This window comes from Phalangium opilio, unplaced genomic scaffold (genome assembly GCF_054372755.1).
Source record: "Phalangium opilio isolate 3A_F unplaced genomic scaffold, DU_Popi_V2 ptg000078l_1, whole genome shotgun sequence".
Lineage (NCBI taxonomy): Eukaryota > Metazoa > Arthropoda > Arachnida > Opiliones > Phalangiidae > Phalangium > Phalangium opilio.
In genome coordinates, this window is record NW_028324186.1 from 1,875,145 (window position 1) to 1,887,142 (window position 11,998).

The window sequence follows — 11,998 nt, forward strand, 5'->3', positions numbered from 1 at the left end:
ATTTCGGCGTGCTAACGTTTTAAACAAACTTTAACCTCGTTCAAACGCGAAAATGACAATAAACAAAATAGAACGGAGCGCGGAGGTCTCTTCCTTGAGATAGGCCTATGCCAAATTCTCCCGTTTGGTGGCGAACGAGCGTTATTCTCGGGAAGAATGACATCATCAACTACAAATCTGATTGGCTGATACCATTTTAAACACCTCTCGCGCGCCTGAGCGTCTCGAAATGCATGTCAAGCTAAGGCAAAGGCAGGAAAATATGGCAGTCCGACACTTTCCCCTATTTATTTTTGATTAAACTGTAAACCAAATTCTTACTAGATTGGTTTTATTCATAATCGGAATGCTATTTTATAAACAATGGAAAAAAACCTGAAAATTTTAAATTTGTCGGGGTCAATGAATATAGTAATACTAATTCTAGTCACTAGAGGGCGCGAAAAGTGTAATCTGGCCGGGGCCATCTTTTTTGTTTTCCTTTAGTGAGTAAAACATTAGTTATGGATGTAAAAAGATAGAGTAAATTTTCGTGTATCGGGGTGTTCCATTTTAGGCAAATGAGGACATATTCTCTATTCGAGTTTTCTTAATAATCTTTGGGCCTAACCTGGCGTTTAAGGTGTTTAATTTGAAGAGAAAGATCCGACGTTTTCAATGGAATTATTTTCGTAAGCCTATGTTTTTCCCATTGGCCGTGAAAGCTCATTTCCCGAGACCCATGGGAGAACTTTCCCTTCATTTTGGAAAAAATAAATTATGCAAAATATGAGGTTGTCTAATTATGCTTGTATCTTCTCTGGAATTTATGATAGAGTCTTGAGGCCGTGTTTTATGGATAGAATGATGTTCATTCTTCCAAATGAGCCCTTAAAATATTCATTTGAAGCTCTCAAACTTAAGTTTTTCAAAACTGCGGTTTTAGAAATAGCGGCCGATATTTTGAGAAATAGAGTGTTTGTCTTGAGTCTTGAGCATTTCTTAACAATACACTTATATTCGTTGGTTTCAAATACTACCTTTTCTGTGATCATTTAATCAGGAATGTGACCTAATAAAACATCATGTTTTTTGGTAGACAATTGTAAACAGTAATTTTTTGGAAAAGGCATATTATAAATCGAGAAAGGTTATTTTATTTCGGAAGTAGATAATTGTTAACAGTAAGTTTTTTGGAAAAGGCATATTATAATTCGAGGAAGGTTATTTCATTTCGGAAGTAGATAAATGTAAACAGTAATTTTTGGAAAAGGCATATTATAATTCGAGAAAGATTAATTTATTTCGGAAGTAGATAATTGTATACAGTAATGTTTTGGAAAAGGCACATTATAATTCGAGATAGGTTTTCTTTTGGAAGTAGATAATTGCAACCATTAATGTTTTGGAAAAGGCATTATAAATCGAGAAAGGTTATTTTATTTCGGAAGTAGATAATTGTAAACAGTAAGTTTTTTAGAAAAGGCATATTATAATTCGAGGAAGGTTATTTCATTTCGGAAGTAGATAAATGTAAACAGTAATGTTTTGGAAAAGGTATATTATAATTCGAGAAAGGGTATTTTATTTCGGAAGTAGATAAATGTAAACAGTAATTTTTGGAAAAGGCATATTGTAATTCGAGAAAGGTTATTTTATTTCGGAAGTGGATAATTGTAAACAGTAATTTTTTGAAAAAGGCATATTATATATAATTCGAGAAAGGTTATTTTATTTCGGAAGTAGATAATTGTAAACAGTAATGTTTTGGAAAAGACATATTATAATTCGAGATAGGTTTTCTTTTGGAAGTAGATAATTATAAACAGTAATGTTTTGGAAAAGGTATATTATAATTCGAGAAAGGGTATTTTTTTTCGGAAGTAGATAAATGTAAACAGTAATTTTTGGAAAAGGCATATTATAATTCGAGAAAGGTTATTTTATTTCGGAAGTGGATAATTGTAAACAGTAATTTTTTGAAAAAGGCATATTATAATTCGAGGTTATTTCATTTCGGAAGTAGATAAATGTAAACAGTAATTTTTGGAAAAGGCATATTATAATTCGAGAAAGGTTATTTTATTTCGGTAGTGGATAATTGTAATAACAATAATAATAATAATATTTATTGTCCACCACAACAATACAAAGGGTATCTGCTAGGTAGTACACTTAAAAGAACGCGTCACATGTTAATTGTAAAATTGAAATTGTTACATTAAAAATTTTTTATGGTAGAAATTTCATTTCAATCATGCTGCTGTCTAATATCGGGATTTTGATCGTCAAAGTTCTTTAGGGTCAAAGTACAATTAAATAAGTTTACATGCTGGAAGTTATCATTGTACGTTCTCAAGATTCTATTTATAGGGTCACATGATAATTTGGTGTAAAATGTTTTATGCTTTCTCGTTTTTCGATTAGGAATATTAAAGGTCACTTTATGTAATATTACAGAACTAGTAATTTTATAGTTAATCAGTTTACAAAGAAAAACAATATCGAGTTTTTTTAAAACCCGTGATATACTTTCCAGATTTAAAGATTTTAGTGTGTTTTCGTAATAATAAAAATGCCTATTTTTGAAGTAGGATGAATAATACCAAATGAATTTTCTTTGGACGGATTCCAGTTTGTCAATGTTAATTTTGCAAGTCCCTCCATAGCTGAGGGAGCCATGAAGGATTAGTGGGCGAACTAAAGTCTTGTAAAGCTTCAGAAAACATTTGGGTGATCGAATTTGGAGAGCAATGTTTAATATCCCACCTAAAGTTCTTCGTGCTCGTGTTGAACTATACCCTACGTGATCAACAAATAGCAACTTATGATCAAAGACCACACCAAGGTCACAAATAGTCAGTTCCCTGTCTAAAACTTTATCGTTTAATTTATAGTCGTATACTAGGGGATTTATTTTGCGGGTATAAGTTATAATTTTCGTTTTGGTTTCATTTATAGGGATGTTATTAGAATTACACCATTTTTGCAGGTTTACTAAATCTTGTTGTAGTGCCTCACAATCAGAAATCTTAACTACCGATTTCGCGCACTTATGATCGTCCGCGAATTGATAAAGTTGAGAACTCGTTATATAACTTGAAATATCTGCGATGTATATATTAAAGAATAATGGGCCCAGTGAAGATCCTTGGGGTACTTCACACAAGACTTCATAAGATATATTGGACAAAAAATTGTTACACTTAATAAAATTTCTTCTTCCATGAAGATTGCTTACAACCCATTTTAATACGGGACCGGACAAGCCGAATGCCGCTAATTTCTTTATCAATATTTGATGCGATACTCTGTCAAATGCTTTAGATAGATCTAAATATGCCACATCAACTTGTCCGCGACTCTTAACTAATGGCTCGACATAATTTAGAAATAATAAATGATTGGTATCAACAGAACGGCCTGTAACAAAACCATGCTGGGTTTCTGGAAGGTTAGGAGTAAACCATTTGTATAAAGTCGAAAACTAGGGCCATGGCGCATAAAAAAGAGACCGGGAGGTAATTAGTCGCGTCTCCCTTAAAGCCTTTTTTAAAAATGGGTGAGACTAAAGAAACCTTCCAACTCTCAGGGAAGAGTCCCTGGCCTACCGAAAGGTTGAATATATGTGCAAGAGGTGCGCTTAAAACCTCTTTGCAACCTTTTATAATAAAATTAGGTATATCGTCATAACCTTTCGTGGTTTTTGGTTTTAGTTTATCTATTGCTTTTAGAACGTCTGCCTCTGATATTATAATATTTGATAGGTTTATCGCTTTTTTACTTGTTTCAATCGAGTAATTTAAGTTCGATTTGTCATCCGCTATCTTTGAAAAACATTTTGCAAATTCTTTTGTAATTTCATTTTCATTGGTAATTATATTTCCATCCTTTTCTAAATGGATTACTTCCTTATGGGGATTAGTCTTTGTTCTTACGTAAGACCAAAATGTCTTTGGGTCATTGTAAACTGAGTCACTGATTTTTTTCCCGTAATTAGTTCTGTCTCTGACTAATAGTTTTTTAACTTGAACACGGTAATGTTTGTAATTATTTGAATCTATGGGGGAGAGTTTTCTTTTGTTCTTTTGATGGTAATATCTGTTGCGTCGTAATGCAATTCGTAACTCATGGGAGAACCAAGTAGGATATTTGTTTGCTTTGTTTCTTTTGGTGACCTGTCTAAGTGGAATGCTGGAATTCATGGACTCAATTATATATGAATTCAGTAAGTTCACAGCTCTTTCGATATCCCTGGTTTCAAAAAACCTACACCAATTACAATCTCTAATTGAAGTATAGAGTTTATAATAGTCCCGTTTAGTATAGTCTCGGAGGTTATAATTTCTACCTTCTGAATTCGAGTTGGGGATAGAACAAAGAAATGATATCAATAATGGGGGATGGTATGGGTCGATTGGTACTAGTGGATAGTTCAATGAAGGTTTAACTTGACAGTGGCCACTATTATTAAAGCAAAGGTCGAGAACTTTCCCTTGGTGATTATTATAATTGTTTAGTTGTAATAAGTTACAAGAAGTAGCCATGTCTATAATTTTATCCGCCTTAGGTCTGATGTCATATCTACAGAAGGAAGATGTACCTTGATTCCAGTCAACTCCGGGTAAATTGAAGTCACCCATGTAAATTATATGGCCATTGTATGTGAGTAGTTTGTGTGAAATATGCGAGCTCAATTCCTCATAGGCGTGAAATGAAGTGTCTGGGGCCAAATAAATATTACCCAATAATAGATTTTGGTTTTGGGTGCATTGTATCTCGACCCAGACTGATTCAAAGTTCAATTCCAGGTCTGGTCGCCTTAAAAATTTTAAGTTTTTAGAAAGTGCGGTTAGAGCTCCCCCACCACGTGTAGACTTAGTTCTGTCAGATCGAAGAACAGTATAATAGTCGGGGAAAAGATCTGTAGAGTAGTGTGACGAGTCAAGCCACGTTTCTGTCAAGCAAATTATATCATGGTCCTGTAAAAAACAGTTCGAGAAGAATTCTGATTTTTTAGTTCTAAGACCTCGAACATAATAAATATTGTATGGAGTGTTATGCTTATTAGACTTCATCATCGATTGCGTTGATATCTGCTGATTTATTCGTTTCTGCCGGGTTCACGTGGTCATGAATCTGATCGAGGTGCAATGGACCTTTGAAGGTCGACATAAAGCAACCCGCAGGAAAATTTATCGGATCGTTAAGTAATTCAAATTCGGTGTCGTCAGCGGTCACGTAAAAAGATGCATAAGTTGGGTGTTTAGATTTTATTCTGGTACAAACTACCGTCTTGAATTCGGTGCCGTCCAGATTACAATCTTTGAGGTCATTATTGCTGGTACAAGGAGGAAGGCGTGATATAAATATCGCTTTCTTGGGAATCACTTTAGCTCGAGGTGGCAAGGCTTTTAATTTATTTGACACCTTTCCCCCAATTTTAATGTTTTTTACCGTTCTTATAGATTTATTCCCCGCTTTCGTTGCGTTAGAACTTGTATTTGTTTTATCAGTTAGTTTTTGAAGTTTGTTAGTATTTGTTGATAAGCCCGAGATTACGTGACCACTCATGTTCATCGTATTTCCTAGTGGTTGTCGGTAATCACCATTAAACAAAGTAGGAAGGGAGGCTAATCCCTGCTGTGATCCGATTGTCCCAATTCCGTTTGGCCTTATATTATCTGGGGTCAAATTTACACCCTTTGAGGTCAAACTATTCGTAGAGTTAATAGTTTTGCAGGGGTCACAAATAAACCTACATTATAATTATTAAATAAATTATTAGGAAAATTCCTACGGCCGCTGTTAAAGGGACTCTAAACCGGTCGGCGGACCGTTGAATGTTTTTAAAAAAAGTCCTTCGCCCTTTCTTTTGACGTCAGCTGCTGACGTAAAACGCGTCAAAAAGGAATAATTTCTTGCTAGTAAAGTGGTTTCTCACATACGCCCAATCTCTCCTGTGATTGGTTGTTAGCCCCCTTTCTATTCTCTCTATTGCAATAGCCTCTCCAGTCCGCACTCCAGCCGTGTTTCGTAGCAAAGTCTTAGTGAAATCATTAAAATGGAGACCGTTGCCGTGGTTAATAACCCAAAGCCAAAGGAGTGGCGCGTTGTTAAACCAAAGCCGATTATGCAAACAGCAAAGGTAATTATTTAAAAACAATTGTTTAATTTAGGCGTACAACTTTAATTTGCGCCTAGATTATGAAGATGCCCATCCCTTTCTTTGTGAAACTTTTGATGGAGTTTTGGAAAAGAGTCCAAAAATATCTTTCAACAAGGCGTTGAAAGATATTTCAAATATGGCAGACCAGGATAACCCCGAAAGACCATTATCATTAATGAATGATATGATGATATTGATACCTTGGACAATGTAATCATTCCATGAACATCTCCGCCTGATTGTCCGTTAGCGCCACCTGATCAAGGTGAAAGCCCTAGTTGGTGCAAATGTAGGAATTGTACCGAAATGCCTACCCCTATAGAAAGGGTATGCTGTGCGTCTAGACAAAAGTTGACTTAGAAAAATTACCCATTCAGATAATTTACTAATTACCTAAATTATTTTAGGGGACTTGGTTGTATTACATTATCTCCTGTCCGATTTGAGAAACATATTCTCGATCGAGAAGCCCTCCATATCCAAATGGAATTATTATGCGGCTTGGGAAATATACGGTATGAAGCTGAACTCAATACACGCTATCGCTTCGCTGCTTACGCAGCTTTTAGTTCTTGGCACAATGGTCCCTTAGGAAGAGGGAACGGGAAAGTTGTCCCATCTTGTGCCGTTAATAATATTAGAAATAGGTATCCTAGCGAGGATGGTATATATAAAGGATTTGGACTTGCAGATAGACCTGGTGGGAGTGTAGGTAAAGGTGTGGGAGGGTTGGTAGAGGTAGGGGACGAGGGACTCCTGGTGTGTAAGTTTTGTAATTCTCCGTTACTGCCAGGTTTTTCAAAACAGTTTTATTAAAACAAAACGTTGGGAAAAAAAACATTAACTGTTGGTCATTTCTTCCATTAATTCGCTACGTTCCTCTTCAATTTCATCTAAATCTTCAGAAATGAAGGCAAATCTTGTAAAGCTCCGTTACTGCCATGTTTTTTTAAATTTATTTTATTGAATTAAAAGTTGCTAATTTCTTCCATAATTTGGCTACGCTCCGCTTCAATTTCTTTAAACTCTAACTCTTCAGAAATGAAGGCAAATCATGCCCTAAACGGTGGTATAAATGACGTATCTATCAGAAATTTAGTTTGTGAGAAATTAATTATTTTAGGTTTGTTATACGCTAATGTTATTTCTATGAGCGTACACAAAAGTCAAAAAGTCATTTTTCTCGAAAAGGGCTCGGTGTATTTATATCAAAATTTGATAAAATATACTACAAATCATGCCCTAAACGGTGGTATAAATGACGTATCTATCAGAAATTTAGTTTGTGAGAAATTTATTATTTTAGGTTTGTTGTACGCTAATGTTATTTCTATGAGCGTACACAAAAGTCAAAAAGTCATTTTTCTCGAAAATGGCTCGGTGTATTTATATCAAAATTTGATAAAATATACTACAAATCATGCCCTAAACGGTGGTATAAATGACGTATCAGAAATTTAGTTTGTGAGAAATTAATTTTATTAGGTTTGTTGTACGCTAATGTTATTTCTATGGGCGTACACAAAAGTCAAAAAGTCATTTTTCTCGAAAATGGCTCTGTTTATATATATCAAAATTTGATAACATATACTACCAATCATGCCCTATACGGTGGTATAAATGATGTATCAATCAGATATTTAATTCCTGAGAAATTAATTAATTTAGATTTGTTATACGCCAATGTTATTTCAATGGGTGTAAAAAGAAATGATTTAAATATTTCGCATCTTCATTCTCCCTTTAATTTAATTAAATAATATGCCTTAAAGGCATTAGGCGTATTTCTCTTTTGTTTTCAAGTGTGGGGTACGTTGAAGGTGTTTTTCACGTAATTTCAACGTGTACTTTGGCATCTGCCACAAAGACGCAAAAGATCATCCCTGGCGTGGTTGAAAAAAATGTTTAGCATCCTACAGAAGTTTTTGCGTAGTTATTTACTTTCTAATAACGTTTTGTCCCCATTTTTCACTTAAATTGTGTGGAATCCCACGATATTTTTAGTCATCCTGGTTAACTTTGGAACTCCCTTTTGGGTTAATCATTTATTGTAACTCCCTTCCAAAAAATTTCTTTCCGGCAATAAAATTGTCCCTGATATTGTCGTCATGCTTGAGAAAAATTGAATAGGATTTAAAGAAAATCAAGAGAATTACTATGAATATATATAATTATGTTATTTATTCTTCTAAGAATGTCTTAAGACTCTAGGCCTAGAATGATGCTAGGCTACCTTGAAACTTTTCTCTCCCTCAATTTTAATCTAAAACACCCATAAAAAGTACGTGTATCAAAAAGAGAAATCATTTCTGACTTCGAGCTGTTTTACAAGCTAATTAGGGGAACTTGGTGTTAGAATTTTCAAGGACATCTTAACTCTATCTGATTTTCAATTAAACTGAAATAATTGATTGATTATGGCAGATAATTTAATTTCATTGCGAAATTGCGGTTATTAATACCCTTATTTTAAACCGAGACAGAAACAGACCAAGATAATAAATCATTAAATACTTCAAATAATCTTAAAAATTGATAATTATTGTACACGACTTATATATTTATTTATTTATTTAAATCTTTTTAAGATATACAAAGTTCAAGTGGAACATTCCACCACATGTAGACGTTGGTTTGTTTTCAGACGTTACACTGATTTTGCAAGACTTAATAAAAAAGTACTTAGGCTTCTACTATCTATAAATATTTAAATTTCTAAGTTATAAATAATTAAAATATTTGCTTTATTTTTGAAACGTAGCTCAAAACTTTTCTCCCTAATTTAAAATTCACAATACCACCGAAAAGGTGGTTTGGTGATAATTTTGACACAGCATTTCTTGAAGATCGTGTAAACGGACTTCAATCTTTTGTAAATAGTCTAATGATGAATTAAGAAGTAATGAGAAGGTATTACATATTAATAATTAAAAAAAATGTACTCTTTCATTTTAATTATGAGCTATTTTAATGTAGTTATTAATTTTATTTTAAATTTGTTTCGTATAGTCATCCTGTAAAGGAATTTTTTTGTATGGATGACCCACCTGGTCCTGATGATGGTTTCGAAGAAAGCAGGGTAATTAACCCTTATTTCTAATTATTTTTACCAATTATATTTAATTGAACAATTAAAACTGTCTGTTAATAGGCATTATGCGAAAGTTTAGAAGAAACCATAATTGAAATGCAGCGTATACGTAGGGAAGAAGATAAAGAGGTGGAACTTCTTAAAGGAGAAGTTTCCATGCTCAAAACTCAAATGAAAATGCTTGTGAAATCACTTAGGTATGTTCAATGTTCAGTTTTTATAATTTATAATTTTAGTTATAATTCCTTTTTCTTCCGATGTTTTAGAATGGAATGTACAATTACGTCGTCCGTTTTGAGTCGACTTCAGAAAGCTCAAGATATAAGCGCCTCTAGAGAAAGTATTTGCAGCTCCGAAGCTTCAGGGTGTAAAGTTTTTGCCTTTATCATGTTAACGCGCCTGGGCAAGAAGAGGGTGCTCCACCTTTACCCGAAGGGTAACAAACAAAAATATTTTAATATTTAATAGCTCTATAGCTTTGCGCGTGCTGACAATTGATATTGTATTTCAGCACGCGCATTCTTAGGATTAGGCTTAGCTAGTTTGTTGTGTAAAAGAACTATTCTGTGCATTTTACGGTTGCTGCTACCAAGCCTACCAGGTAAGTTCAATCTCTATTTAAATCAGTGTTTACTGTTATTGTCCAGTTTTTGCCACTTCATGACAAGCTCCAGTCATTTTTAGTCCTATATTTTCCTATAAAAACACATTTTTTCTCCTATAGAATCCTATGTCTTTATTTCAAAATCTAGCCAACAAGATGGATAGACTAATCTCCATATCCGACAATTGTCCAGTTACACTACTCTTTTACTACGAAGGAGGTGATTTAAGGAGGGGTGAACGAGACCACATAGAAAACAATTCAAACCGTCAAAGAGACGACCTACTGGAAGACCCTGACCCAGGAGAAGAGGACAATGAACCATTCGTGGAAAGGGAAGTATTGAACAATCCTCCAGCACGAGGAAGGCGGCCTGTGGGTAGAGCTAGGGCAGCTCGTCAAAATGAACCATTCGTGGAAAGGGAAATATTAAACAATCCTCCGGCACGAGGAAGGCGGCCTGTGGGTAGAGCTAGGGCAGCTCGTCAAAATGAACCATTCGTGGAAAGGGAAATATTAAACAATCCTCCGGTACGAGGAAGGCGGCCTGTGGGTAGAGCTAGGGCAGCTCATCAAAATGAACCATTCGTGGAAAGGGAAATATTAAACAATCCTCCGGCACGAGGAAGGTGGCCTGTGGGTAGAGCTAGGGCAGCTCGTCAAAATGAACCATTCGTGGAAAGGGAACTATTAAACAATCCTCCAGCACGAGAAAGGAGGCCTGTGGGTAGAGCTAGGGCAGCTCATCAAAATGAACCATTCGTGGAAAGGGAAATATTAAACAATCCTCCGGCACGAGGAAGGTGGCCTGTGGGTAGAGCTAGGGCAGCTCGTCAAAATGAACCATTCGTGGAAAGGGAACTATTAAACAATCCTCCGGTACGAGAAAGGAGGCCTGTGGGCAGACCAAGAGCGAATCATCAAAATGAAGAAGTATTAAACAATCCTCCAGCACGAGAAAGGAGGCCTGTGGGCAGACCAAGAGCGAATCATCAAAATGAAGAAGTATTAAACAATCCTCCAGCACGAGAAAGGAGGCCTGTGGGCAGACCAAGAGCGGAACAGGAAAATTTCCCAAGAAACATTGGAGAAAGAGTTCGCGTTCGAAATCCGCAAGGAGCCAACCAATTTAATTTTAACGCCGACCCTCAAAATTATCTTCCCAGAGGGCATAGACCATGTCAATGTCCACGGTGTATCAATTTGAGAGAGTGACGGAGCACATTGTCCCGTCTTTTTTTCTTCACAATTTTCATAAACTTCACAAAAAAAAATTTTCCTTTGCCATGAATATTAGGATATATTAATATTCATTTTAAATTTATATTATTTTAACTTTAACAATTATTAGTTTACTCAGTAGTACACTCCACCTGAACTTCAAACCAACTTTTATACTGGGAATTCAAAGTTTGCGTTCTCTCATTGGTCAATGCTTGACACGTGAGCGTGACGTCGTTTCTGTAACGAACGCCATCTAACGGCGGATGAATATCGTTTACATTGTTTAGTATTTTGGCGGTAAATTTGTTTCTGATAAACATCGTGGTTTTTCGAAGTAAATAATTCTAATGAAATTGATACAAAAAAAGGTATACTTTTATACATTATACTTTCAAAAATACAAAAATTACGGTTGCAATCAATAAAAAACTGCGCTATTAAGAATGGTTATAAGATAAGCGAAACTTTATCTGAAAATGTTACCCATGTACTGACTGAAGTAGACTCTGAGGAATTGGCTTTGAAACAAATTATTGATTTAAAGCACGATAGTAATATTGAAATACTCTCTCTAAAATGCTTTTTGACAGCGTTAAATCACATACACCCCAAATAACTGAAAGTTACAAATTGAAACGTAAATTGTCAGATAGTGAAGTCATACCTTCAAAAATTATGAAGAGACACCAGTATTTGTGTCAAAGGCCTACACTATTAAGCCACGAAAACGTAGATTTGGTTAAAGCTTTAGAAATTTTGGCTAAAGAAGCTGAATTACGTGATGACCCTGGAGATTACCCCAGAGCTTTAGCTTTTAGAAAAGCCTGTACAGCACTGAAACAATCTAAAAGAATAAACCATTCGGGAGATATTACCAAAATCCATGATATTGGCCAACATTCCGCGCGAATCATAACAGATATAATAGAAA

The 11,998-nt window shown here is 35.0% G+C and overlaps 3 protein-coding genes across 3 annotated transcripts; 2 read left to right on the forward strand and 1 right to left on the reverse strand.

Annotated features, from left to right (window-relative positions):
- Nucleotides 1-2,230: 2,230 nt before the first annotated feature.
- LOC149654996 (uncharacterized) lies at nt 2,231-5,553 on the reverse strand. The gene is made up of 6 exons (XM_089845034.1): nt 5,053-5,553; nt 3,764-4,961; nt 3,184-3,426; nt 3,001-3,087; nt 2,512-2,883; nt 2,231-2,421 (listed from the first exon to the last, which is right to left on the reverse strand). Exons 1-6 carry the CDS (start codon nt 5,551-5,553, stop codon nt 2,231-2,233), a joined length of 2,592 nt encoding a protein of 863 aa, XP_089701160.1.
- A 3,608-nt stretch (nt 5,554-9,161) lies between these two features.
- LOC149654997 (uncharacterized) lies at nt 9,162-9,891 on the forward strand. The gene is made up of 3 exons (XM_089845008.1): nt 9,162-9,227; nt 9,300-9,436; nt 9,506-9,891. The coding sequence occupies exons 1-3, from the start codon at nt 9,183-9,185 to the stop codon at nt 9,702-9,704; spliced, it is 381 nt and encodes a 126-aa protein (XP_089701134.1). The 5' UTR covers nt 9,162-9,182; the 3' UTR covers nt 9,705-9,891.
- A 108-nt stretch (nt 9,892-9,999) lies between these two features.
- On the forward strand, nt 10,000-11,573 carry LOC149654998 (uncharacterized). Its single transcript, XM_089845035.1, has 2 exons — nt 10,000-10,646; nt 10,806-11,573. The coding sequence occupies exons 1-2, from the start codon at nt 10,000-10,002 to the stop codon at nt 11,056-11,058; spliced, it is 900 nt and encodes a 299-aa protein (XP_089701161.1). The 3' UTR covers nt 11,059-11,573.
- The last annotated feature ends 425 nt before the right edge of the window (nt 11,574-11,998 follow it).

Bases quoted from the DNA above. Each gene is read 5' to 3' on its own strand.
- LOC149654997 (XM_089845008.1), top strand. From the start codon at position 9,183: ATGGATGACCCACCTGGTCCTGATGATGGTTTCGAAGAAAGCAGG. The intron at 9,228-9,299 runs GTAATTAACCCT...GTCTGTTAATAG, and splicing joins ATGGTTTCGAAGAAAGCAGG to GCATTATGCGAAAGTTTAGA. The intron at 9,437-9,505 runs GTATGTTCAATG...CCGATGTTTTAG, and splicing joins ATGCTTGTGAAATCACTTAG to AATGGAATGTACAATTACGT.
- LOC149654998 (XM_089845035.1), top strand. From the start codon at position 10,000: ATGGATAGACTAATCTCCATATCCGACAATTGTCCAGTTACACTACTC. The intron at 10,647-10,805 runs GTGGCCTGTGGG...AGCACGAGAAAG, and splicing joins AATCCTCCGGCACGAGGAAG to GAGGCCTGTGGGCAGACCAA.
- LOC149654996 (XM_089845034.1), bottom strand. From the start codon at position 5,553: ATGAGTGGTCACGTAATCTCGGGCTTATCAACAAATACTAACAAACTT. The intron at 3,088-3,183 runs GTAACAATTTTT...TATACATCGCAG, and splicing joins AAGAAGAAATTTTATTAAGT to ATATTTCAAGTTATATAACG. The intron at 2,422-2,511 runs GTATATCACGGG...TATTACATAAAG, and splicing joins AAAATCTTTAAATCTGGAAA to TGACCTTTAATATTCCTAAT.